Raw genomic sequence first — 11,087 nt, forward strand, 5'->3', positions numbered from 1 at the left:
TATTCACCGGTCCAGGATTAGACTGGTCTTAAATCGGCTAGACTGGTGGATCGGATCTGCAATTTTTTTGACCTGGACCGAACCTGAAAACTTACGGTGTGGTCCAATCTGAACTACAATTTTTCCGGTCTGGTCCAGTTTTGACCTATTGGACAGGATCTATATTTTTGTGAAAAGAACTTTTTTAATTGATTTAAACTGTTTATAAATTAGATACATTAAATTTAATAATTTTAATAACAATATTCTTAAAGGTAATAAATAAAAGGTTTTTAACTTTCTAATTTTCTAACTTTTAAACTTTTTCAATATATAAACTTTTTTTTTTTTACTAAAAAATCAAAAATTCCGGTCCACCTATCCGTATCAGAATTTTCCTTGTTTAAACCGGACCGAAAACTCAGAATCGAGATTTTCTCTGGATCAAGGACCGGACTGAAACTTTTGATTCGGTCCGGTCCAAATTTCGATCCAATCCTAATTTTTGCACAATCCTAATGGCGAGATGTGATTTATTAGGAGGGAGGAACATGGATCCTTCCAATTCCTTTACTTCCAGGGGAGGATTTTGGTTGGGACGGGTGGGGGCTTGGCCCCCCATAAATGTATAAGATAAATTAAGTAAATTGTAATTTATGCACAAAACAAATTATGACACAGTGGTCTTGAAGCAAGGTGTAAAAGGAAGTTTGTGCCCTAGAGGTTGCAAGTTCAAACCTTGCATCATCATGTTTGGACTTTTTTATTTTTCTTCATTTTAAATGCTTCTCTTTTTTCTTTTCCTTCTTTCTTTTTTTACTTCTTTCTTTCTTCTTTCCATTTATCTTTGGCTTATATCAATTTGCCTAATTTAGAAAAAAAAATTCCATTGATTGTACTATCTTTTATTTTTCTTCTCTAAAAAACTTTCTTTTTTATTCAACTATAATAGTACTTCTTATTTCCTCAAACTCATTCCTAACCATCATAAAATATAAGTTTATCTCTTTTTTTGTGACTTAAAAAAACAATTTGGTATTTATTTAGGTTTTTTTTAACTGGAGTAATTTATTTACTTGCTAATGAACTATACCTTCAATTTCTTAAAAAATTAGTCATTTTCTTTAATATTTCATAATGGTCAACCAAATAAATTGAAATAATTTCTTAAAAATTGCACCTTTGAGATTTTGATTTATTACATTAGCTACAAGCTCTTTGTAGCCATTAATAATAGTATATTAATATATTGGTGTGTATTAGTGTTTTTATTCATCATTTAAAAATTTATACTAAAACTTTTATTTTTATCAACTTGGCCCATATTAAATAGTTAGTTAAGATCCACCATTATTACTTCCCCTATGTTCTATGTCACATCCATGATCCAACCATGGGAAAATAATTCCCACTTCCGCTTGCCTCTTTTTACTTCCAAATCATTCTATCCAAAATAATGCATAAAAAAAGTTTGTTACCATATCATCTAATGAGGCCATGGATAGTGGCCGGTAATGAACTATTATAGTGGGAAAATAATGCATAAAAAGAGTTCGTTTAATTTGAAAAACTGTTATTTCTAAGATATTTTTGAAACGAATCAAACGTCCCAAATGATATTGATTGTTTCAATCTTCTTGTGGAAATTTACGACCAAATTTTATATAAGATTATAAGTAGAAAATTAAGGCTCCGTTTGATTGGATGTAAAACATTTTCAATGTAAAATAATTATTCATGTAAAACATTTTATAATGGAAAATTGAAATGCAAACTAATTTTCCTTTTGTTTGTTTCAATGTAAAAAAAAGTTATGGAAAAGAGAAAAATGAAAGGAGAAGACATATGTTGGATAAGACTAGAGTAAAAGGGTGCTACGGAAGAGGGAAGAAAATGTATTTTTCCTTCTTTTTTAAAGGAAATTGATCTTTTACCTAAAGTTCTCTTGATGGAAAACTTGTTTTACACCCCTTATCAAATCAAACAACAGAAAATGACTGGAAAAGGAAAATTCATTTTTATTGAAAATATTTTACACCCTAACCTAAGATCGAATTTAAAAATTTGACCTCTAAAAAGCATATAGAGCAATAACATTGGGGGCAAAGGTGTCTTACCTCTGAAAAGTATTGACTTATTTATTTATATTAATATTTTATAACCTTGAAAAAAATTGAGCTTTCATTCATATATGTAAAATAATATGAAATGAACTATTTGTTAAAAATTATATAAAGCTTATTATTAATTGTGCAATATAACACCCATATAATGTTTACTAGCGACAAATAATTTCAAGTATGTTATGTTGGAAAATTATATAAATCTCAAAAAGAAAAGTAATCATATTTTCAAATATTATTAAATAAAAAATAGCCTTAATTTAAATTTTCCTGAAATTGGGTACTAAAAAAACAGCGTCGAAAGTATTCTCAAACTATAAGAAAGCAATCTTCTCCCCATCAAAAATAATAAAAAGGTTTTTTTTTTAAAAAAAATTATCTTTTATAACAAACTTTTTCTCAAAAATTACATTTTAAAAAATAAATTTCATAAAACTACCTCTTATAGCAAAAATCCTTTCAAAACACCGCCACTTAATAATTTTAGTTAACTGTGACCATTAAAATAAGATTTGACTATCACATGCTATTCATGTGAGCACATTATTAGAACTTTCCCCCCCTCCCAACTACCCTCCCTCTCCAGTTCCCAATACCCGCGACCTCGTCGTAGCCCAAGTGCAATCCATTTTGAGTTTGATAAACATGCATATCACGTGATTGTCAGACCTCGTTTTAATTATCATATATAACTAAAATTGCTAAGTGGTAGTGTTTTGAAATAATTTTTACTATAAAGGTAGTTTTATGGAATTTATCAAAAGATGGTTTTTTGGAGAAAAAATAATTATAAAAGGTAGTTTTTTGATTTTTATTTTTTTTAAAAAAAAGAACAGGAAATTCAACTTGGTTTATATGTACTTTGGGTATTTCCATGTTAGAGGTCTGTCTAATTTTGCATAATTTAGGTTTTGGGAGTCAATTTTGTATTTAACGATCAAATTTAAAGTCCAATTACGTAAAATAAAACAAGTAGGCATTTTCCGACATGTAAACGAGATTGTAGTTGTTTTTCCCCAATTTCGACTTCAATTTTGATCCATAAGAGCCAACATGACTATCAAATCTTAGTTGAATTATTTTCGATGCACAAAGCACGTAACGAGGCAAACGACTAAGTCTATCTAACCCAAAACTAATATTTTATTTAACGAAATGTTATGATATACAATAAGTCGAAAGTAAAATAGTACCATATAAAATTAAAAAAAAAAAATAGGTACCAAAAGAAAAATCCCAAAGTATATAGTTAGCAAGTGAAATTTCCCAAAAAAAACCATATTTTTCACGACTTTTATAACCTGGCTTGCCACAAAGATATCCAAAACTCAGAGTGGAAGTAGAGTCAATCCTCCTATCTTTCCCTTCATCCCATCAAAGGTAATTCTTGTACTATTATTGCAATTTTGTGGTTTTTTTTAAATTTTAAATATTAATTTCACTTGATTTTCCTGTATTTTCACTATCATGCTGCATTGATTTTGTTAGAGTTTATGGGACCAATTTTGCTTAATTAACCCACATACTAATTACTATCCAACTTTTGAAATGTAAATCTGGGGTTTGTTGTATTCTTTCATATTATAAGTTGCTGATATTTAAAACTTAAGAGAGTTATTTGGAATGTTTTTTCGCATCTCCTAGAAATCGAATTATCAGAGAAAACATGTTCTTTGGCTGCTGTAGAATATGAAGCTTCATCATTGGCCAAAAAGTTCAGTTGTTTCAGCTAAAAAAGAAGCCTTTTTTTCCCGCAATTTGGTTACTAATTCCCAGGTTTCTCTCTTTTGCTAGCTCTCTCTATATATGTTTTTTGTTCTGTCATTTGAGCTATTTAACCTGAATACTTATTCATAATATTTAGTCTTGATTTGATGAAAGATAATAGAAGTAGTACTTCAGAATTTATCTTGTTGAGTATTAGTATATATTGCCAATTTACGAAAATTTTGATATTATGAAAATATACATTGAAATGAACTTAATACTCCCTTTATCTCATAGTACATTGTCCATTTGCTTTCAACACATGGTGTATTAGGTGGGGACTAGGACATTTGAAAGGGTCGATTCTCTCTACCTTATTTTTGCTTAACTTACCTTTTTTGAATTTTTCTTATTTTTTCTGAACTTTCTGAATTTTTCATTTTTTTTTTTCAAACAATTCTTATTTTCCCTTAACTTTTCTTATTGAACTTTCCTTTTTTTTTTATGAATTTTTCTTAATTTTTCAATAAGGAAAAATAAGGTGAAAAGAACAAACCCTATGTTGAAGAACGAGTGAAAAGTAGATATAAATATAATTGAAGATAGTAGGTAATTTATTATTTAAGAAAGACTGAAACATATATATGATGGGGGTTAGGGTGATTTTATATTGTAGTGGAATTCTATCAGCAAGAAGTGGAACTTATTAGTTAAAAAATTTGGTCAAAATGAGGTACGCAAATAGTGCAGAAGTCGAAATTTCGCAATTTTTAACAAAAGAAAGTATAATTTATGAAATACATTGCATCAAGAACCTTTAATTTGTCTCTACATATATATCAGTGGCCAAAAAAGTTGAGAAGTCTTTGTATACTGATCATTGTTTGATGGCAAATCTAACTATGCAATGTGATGTTATCCATTCTCTAACACCTTAGGATGCTTCTCAGCTGAAGCCATGTCTTGAGGAATCCATATCAAAATTGCTCAATAGAAGATGGACATTAGAAAAACCAGATACCAAAGTTCAGCAGATTACAATTTCATTGAAGCAAACATCAGCAAGAAGTGGAATTTTTGGTAATATGAACTTCTCAATTGATGCATGTCCAAAATTGGGTGATGCTATGATGGATGAAAGATGCCAAAATCCTTTGTTTTACATCGTAAGAGATGACCTGTTACACCCGTTTGTCAATGGAAACAAAGCAAGGAAGCTGGATGCTTTACTTCCTTTCATTGAGGATTGCTGGGGCACTGATGTGGTGAGTTGCTGCTTTCTCTCTTTGTAGAAACAACAACATTCTAGTAACTTTGTAGTTAAAAAAAACTATTCTTGGTTGTGTGTGAAGTCATTTGCTGCTGTTACTCTTGAAGTGGATTCTGTTTATGATGCTGGTGTTGTGTCGTAACTTTAGGGGAATAAGAATTTCTATCCTAAGTTGGGTATATAATTTGGCTTTATTGTGTGCTCTGCCAATCCCCATACTCTGTTTCTTCTGAGCAGCTTCATCATACAAAAGTAGAATCTAGTATTGGGGGACTGGGGGCTTCAATCATCCTGTAGGTTTTTAACGATTCTCCTTGTTGGCAATTTTTTCTTGCAACGCCCATCAATCCATCGCTCTTGCTACAGACGCCATCTCAAATTTTCACTCTACGTGACTATGTAATACCCAATTGGCGGCATGTTTTCTAGGTTACCTGTGGAGGTTGTCAGAGTGCACATGCAGCTGCTGTGGGTAGGTCATGTACATTGGTGTTCCCACATACTAAGATTCTGTAGTGGATTAGAAACTTCTAAATCCTTTCTAGGGGAATGAGATGCAATGATTGGCTTCATTTTCTGATTTACTCTGTACAGCTGTCTCATGTGCGGAAAGGGGCCTTAGATCACATTTGCTTCTTCGAGGGGAAGAGCCAGAGATTTTGACCGGATACAACCTAGTATCATCTATGTATGGAAATGTTATATATGTGCCGAGATCACTTTATGCCAAGAGGGAGGAAATGCTGCTTAGGCATGCAAATGCTATTGCAGGTCCCAGTGGTTCTGTAATGTGGTTCACTGACATTCTTAATAGCTTCACCGACTCACATAGTGGAATGAACTGCATGCAAACAATTGCAAATAGAAGTTTGGAGGATGCCGAGAAGAAGGTCGTAATTGTTAAGGAAGGTGCTGGGGATGCTGTGGCATTGTTAGGTGAGAACAAGCATCATGTTAAGCAATAAGCATTATAGGGTTTTCACATAATTGAAACCTTTGTTTATCAGGCTATCCTATCTATCAATATATTTATATACAAAGCCGAATAGATACTCCTAAACATCTGACACTTGGCACCTCTTTCAAATGCCAAGTGTGTATTTTTGTTAAAGGAAACCAAATAGTGTATATGTGTAAAAAATTCTTGATAATACTAACCACCTAAAATGTTTCGATAATTTTATATGTAATCGTTGTATCTAGCGAGTTTTAGATAATATGAAAAGTAGTTAATATCACTAATAATATAGGAGTATAATCTTTCTATAATTCGTGGTTTCGATCAATTGTTGTATAATTTAATTACTGCTTACAATTAATTCTTTATAAAGATTTTAAATTATAGTACTTATTTCACACATGTATGACAAGGTTGTAGGTTTATTCATTTATATACTTAAATGTGTTGTGAGTTACGTTCCTTTTAAGTTGTATATCAGGATCTTATATGGCTTTCTGTAGCAGTTAGCTTTCCACTTATGTAACACCTACTTGTTTGGTTGACATAAAAGAAAGAGGCAATTACGTAGGAAGTAGCTAGAAGTATGTGCATGTTGTTTTGCTGGGAAAAATGTAGGAAGTGTACTTAGGTAGTTCCACTACCCACAAAATGGAGACCACCTAGATAATTGAACTTCCCTTGGGATGTTTTAGTTCTTCCTTTTTATCAACTAAAAAACTTATTGTACTTTCTAGGAAATGATAATATGTGCTAAAAACACATTCATAGGAAATATTACTTGCCATGTTAAACCACACAAGCACAGAGTATGTTCATACAGTTCTTAGACATGCTTCTTAAGATAGATTGTTCTTCTCAGGTTCAATTTGGGTGAAGTAAGCCCCAATATATGATTTAAATGTCTGAGCATCTGCGATTCAACTGTGTCAAGATTCCAAACAAACTCTTGAACAACAGGTGCCAGACAAACTTGATCAACTGTTTAGTGAACATGTATATACATCTATAGATGTTTATGTCAGTAGGTGTGTTGTGTAAAATGGGAAAAGCTTGGACCATTGTAGTGTGTACTTATATGAATAATGGTTTTCTTTCATTAGTCATCTTGAATTTTGTTATCCTTTACATGAACCTGCATTTTTTGTTGATTAAAACGAAAGGTCATATCGTTTTTTCTTTCTTGCAGCTTTTTCACAATAGTGTTTTAATGATTGCTCATATCTGATGGGATTTCCTCTCTTGCAGGGGTCATTCGCCTGGTGAAGTACTTGTCGCAGAGCCATATACTTGGAAAAAGGAGGCCATATAACTTTGTGATTGATGCAGGTACTGGGACAACAGCAACGGGTTTTGCCCTCGGAGCCTTATTACTTGGGTTTGTTTACAACCTCTAAGTTAAGATCTTGCTATCGTTTTTGTAGAAGTAAGCGAATTATATTCCATAACTATCAGGTTGCCCTGGAAGGTAAATGCTGTAATGCTGGCTGATACTTTTGATGGATACAAGAGTCAGGAGGATCGTCTTATTTCAGATTTTAAGAGATATGCAGCACCTGCACTTAGCAATTACACCTTGAAGAATGACCTTGTTCAGTGGGTGAATCGTGAAACTCCAAGAAAGTGAGTTGACAAGCACTGTCTTCTCGAATAATTGCCCCAAATTTGCATCATTTTCAAATCATTCTTGCTCTCATCATGAATTTGAAATTACTTTTTAGATTATTCATAGCATATACACCCTTTTTTTTTTCCGAGACAAGTCTCTTCATTTGTTCTGCTTTAACTTTTACATGTTCTAAAACTGCAAAACACGAAGTATAACTTTTGTATTAGTTAAAGTTATAAAAAGTTGATATTTTGAGAACATACATTGAGACAAATCTAATAACATTTCTACATAATAACATTTGTCCTTATGTATTAGTAAGTGAAGCATGGTCAAACTAGAGTTGAGAATAGTGCAAAAGTCCAATTGGAACATCTACATATAACCTCGGAGTATCTTGTGGTCTGCGTCCCAACCTTCATCATCTATTAGTGCTATGCTCATTGTCTATAAGCAATCGCAACATTCTTGCAACTCTGACTTTGTTTTCTTGTTTGTAGATTTGGTAATATATTGGATGGAGAAATCACGGGATGTCAACAAATAGCTAACCAAACAGGGGTTCCTGCGGATCCAATTTACACCTTGGCAGCATGGGAACTAGCTGTTCACTTAAGCCACAAGCAACTAGACAAAGGGGCAAAGGTGGTGATGCTTCATACAGGGGGCACTCTTGGCTTGTTTGGACTAGCACAAAGATACAAATCTCACTTCAGCAAGCTGAAAGATGGACCGTCCCAATAATTTTGCTCATCGAAATAGTGAAAGAAAGGAACGAACACATAGGAATTTGCTAGATGTTCGTAGAATGACACGACACATCTTACACATTCGAACGGTAGATGTTTGATCTTTATTCAAATTTGCTTTGCATATGCAGGTTTTTCTGAGCAAAATGTAGTACGAAATTTGAAGTTTGAATGGTCAGAAGACTGGCAGGATCAAGTTGAGAATTTATTTTTAATTTTTATTTAAATGAATTTATGGGTTCATTCCCTTGTCTGGTGTAGTTAATGGTGGATCACCACAGCTCAGAATTATGGCACACTGAAAAGAAGGGCTTGCTGAAAGAATGTGGCCCAGCTCTTTTACAGAAGATGTCAGGGAAGATAAATTTGTGATGGAGGTCATTTTGAGTGGTGGAAGCCAAACTTTCAGTCTTTCACCACTAAAACACTTGGAAATGACTAATGCCTGACCACATTCAAAGGTTCAACTGGGGTTATATAATTATATTAGCCTATGCCCTATGCTATTGCTGGCTACTCTACTATCCAGTTAGAGTACTTCTACCAACATTTTTCCAAGACCCTTTTTTTGTCTGATTGAATTACCCGACATTCATACACTGTCTATGATAATTGAATGTGGAACGTCCAATTGCCATGCCCGGAAAACTGTTAGACGTATGGCTATATTAAAGTGTTCCAATTTAAACAATCTAATTGTTTTGGGTGACATCATAACATAAATAAACAACTAAACATCGTTGCTTTACTTTGAACAAAATTGTTCCTCTTCTCACTTACTCTTCTTACTACTGTCTTTGAATTTGCCTTACGCGTTTACTGTTCCTAAAGATCTCATACAACATTTACTTGTCATAATCAACTCAGGAGAGAAAGAGAGAAAGTCAGTGACTTGTGAGTGTAATTGAAGATGGTGGAAGTGGTTGAGGGTGTGCGGTGGGAGTGGTAAATGGTGGTGGAAATGGTTGAGGAGAAAGAGTGTTGAGATATTTTAGGATTGATTTATCACCATTCCTTCCTTGTGATATATTCCTACTAGAATTTTTTGCATACGATGCGTGCTCTTGAATTTTTTTTCGAAACGGAAACTCGATTTTTTTCGGCATACGAGTCAAAATTTGAACATTAGACATACGAAGTATAATTGTTTTTAGTTGCAAAATTTGATTGGTTTAGTTTCTGTCACTTAAGTCTCTCATCATTTTTTTTTTTTTACTTTTCAAAGTTAAATTCTATGAACAAAATAGACATTTTATTGAATTTATTTATGATTTTGAATTAGCTATAGTACTTCATAAATTGTAAAGAAAGTGGACACTTTGATTTCAAGTCAATTTTTTCATAGGTTGTAGTTTGTGAGTGATTGTTATAATTATATTTTTGGTATTTTTGTTTGAAGCCACCTTTGATTTGTAAGTAAATTTGTAATTTAGAATGGGAAGGGGGTAACATAGTCTCTTCATCCCGGGACACCATAGCTCCCCCCCTTTCCTTTTATAATAGAGATATGTTGTACTATAATTCTTGAATGATATTTTACATAAACCTTTTTACCTTGATAATTAATCGCTATTATATAATAGAAAAAGATACGTTCAAATATATGTAAAAGTTTTATTATATATAGGAAACACTATAAAAAAGTAATAATTTTTTTCCTTGTCTAACTTCTAAATTCTGATTTCACTATGAATACACCTCTATTTTTTTATCAGACCCACCATTAATTGTGAATGGTTCTTGAGAATAGTGATTTGTAAGTAACTTTTTGTAAATGTTTTTGTATGTATTCACGTTCTAGGTTATGAGTTTTAGTTTGTATGTTAATTTTAAGTTTTAATAAAGTTTCCTGATTATTTGAGTGATTTGCGTGATTTTCATAACGTGATTTTCTCAATTGTATGAGTGATTTGTAAAGTTTCTTCTTTTAAGTGATTTGTGAGTGAGTGTTCTAAATTAATTTGCGGTAGTTTTCTTTGAGTGTCGATTTTGATTTTGACATTCATTTTGTAATTTAGAAAGGGAAGGGGGCAAAATAGGCATTTCAAAAGAGGACACCATTGCTCCCCCCTTCTATTATATAATACAGGATATATCTTTTAGGAAACTTTCTTTTATTTTATACTTGCCTCACTAATGAGGACTTTGTGATGTATATTACGCTGGAATGAATCAATGAAAGACCAAGCCTAATTATCTCCTCTAAACACTCTTGTTAAGTATCACAACAGGTTCGAAAACCCTCCATTGAAATTTGAATTTTTTTTTCTGCCATGGCTGGCGACGAAAATTCTGCGCCACCACGAAAAGTCGACTCTTCTTCTCCTTTCTTTCTCGGACCAAATATAAGTCTTGGAGACTTCTTTACTCCTACACGGCTCAGTCATGATAATTACGCGGATCGGGCTTCCGATATTTAGTTAGCCTTAGTTGCTCGCCGCAATTTGGGTTCGTAGATGGTACTATCTCTATGCCTGTTTCTCCATGTACCGAGACTGATGGGCTAACCATCAATGCTATGCTCGTGTCGTGGATTACCAATAGCATCACCCCTGAGGTAAAGAGTACATTAACTAAATTTCGTGATCCCAAATGTTTGCGGGATCATCTTCACCAAAAAATTTCTCTTGTTAATGGTCCTCGAATCCAACAAATAAAATCATCTATTGCTCGTCGTGAACAAACTCGAACC

At 32.8% G+C, this 11,087-nt stretch overlaps 1 protein-coding gene across 4 annotated transcripts; it reads left to right on the top strand.

Moving 5' to 3' along the window:
- The first annotated feature begins 3,329 nt into the window (after positions 1 to 3,329).
- LOC104897222 (D-cysteine desulfhydrase 2, mitochondrial) lies at positions 3,330 to 8,638 on the top strand. Of its 4 annotated transcripts, none has more exons than XM_010684053.3 (8): positions 3,350 to 3,482; positions 3,789 to 3,878; positions 4,760 to 5,074; positions 5,509 to 5,551; positions 5,674 to 6,015; positions 7,286 to 7,415; positions 7,493 to 7,660; positions 8,147 to 8,638. In XM_010684053.3, exons 2-8 carry the CDS (start codon positions 3,792 to 3,794, stop codon positions 8,388 to 8,390), a joined length of 1,329 nt encoding a protein of 442 aa, XP_010682355.2. In that variant the 5' UTR covers positions 3,350 to 3,482; positions 3,789 to 3,791; the 3' UTR covers positions 8,391 to 8,638. The 4 variants fall into 4 exon arrangements, with proteins under 4 accessions (XP_019105932.2, XP_010682355.2, XP_010682357.2 ...); XM_010684055.3 differs by having other exon boundaries at positions 7,286 to 7,366; positions 7,462 to 7,660; XM_010684054.4 differs by having other exon boundaries at positions 3,381 to 3,482; positions 3,747 to 3,878.
- Positions 8,639 to 11,087: the final 2,449 nt, after the last annotated feature.

Source organism: Beta vulgaris, chromosome 6 (genome assembly GCF_026745355.1).
Source record: "Beta vulgaris subsp. vulgaris cultivar EL10 chromosome 6, EL10.2, whole genome shotgun sequence".
NCBI lineage: Eukaryota > Viridiplantae > Streptophyta > Magnoliopsida > Caryophyllales > Amaranthaceae > Beta > Beta vulgaris.

Coding starts and splice junctions, on each gene's coding strand:
- LOC104897222 (XM_010684053.3), top strand. CDS start 3,792: ATGAAGCTTCATCATTGGCCAAAAAGTTCAGTTGTTTCAGCTAAAAAA. Junction 3,879..4,759: donor ATTTGGTTACTAATTCCCAG/GTTTCTCTCTTT, acceptor GATGCTTCTCAG/CTGAAGCCATGTCTTGAGGA. Junction 6,016..7,285: donor GGATGCTGTGGCATTGTTAG/GTGAGAACAAGC, acceptor CCTCTCTTGCAG/GGGTCATTCGCCTGGTGAAG.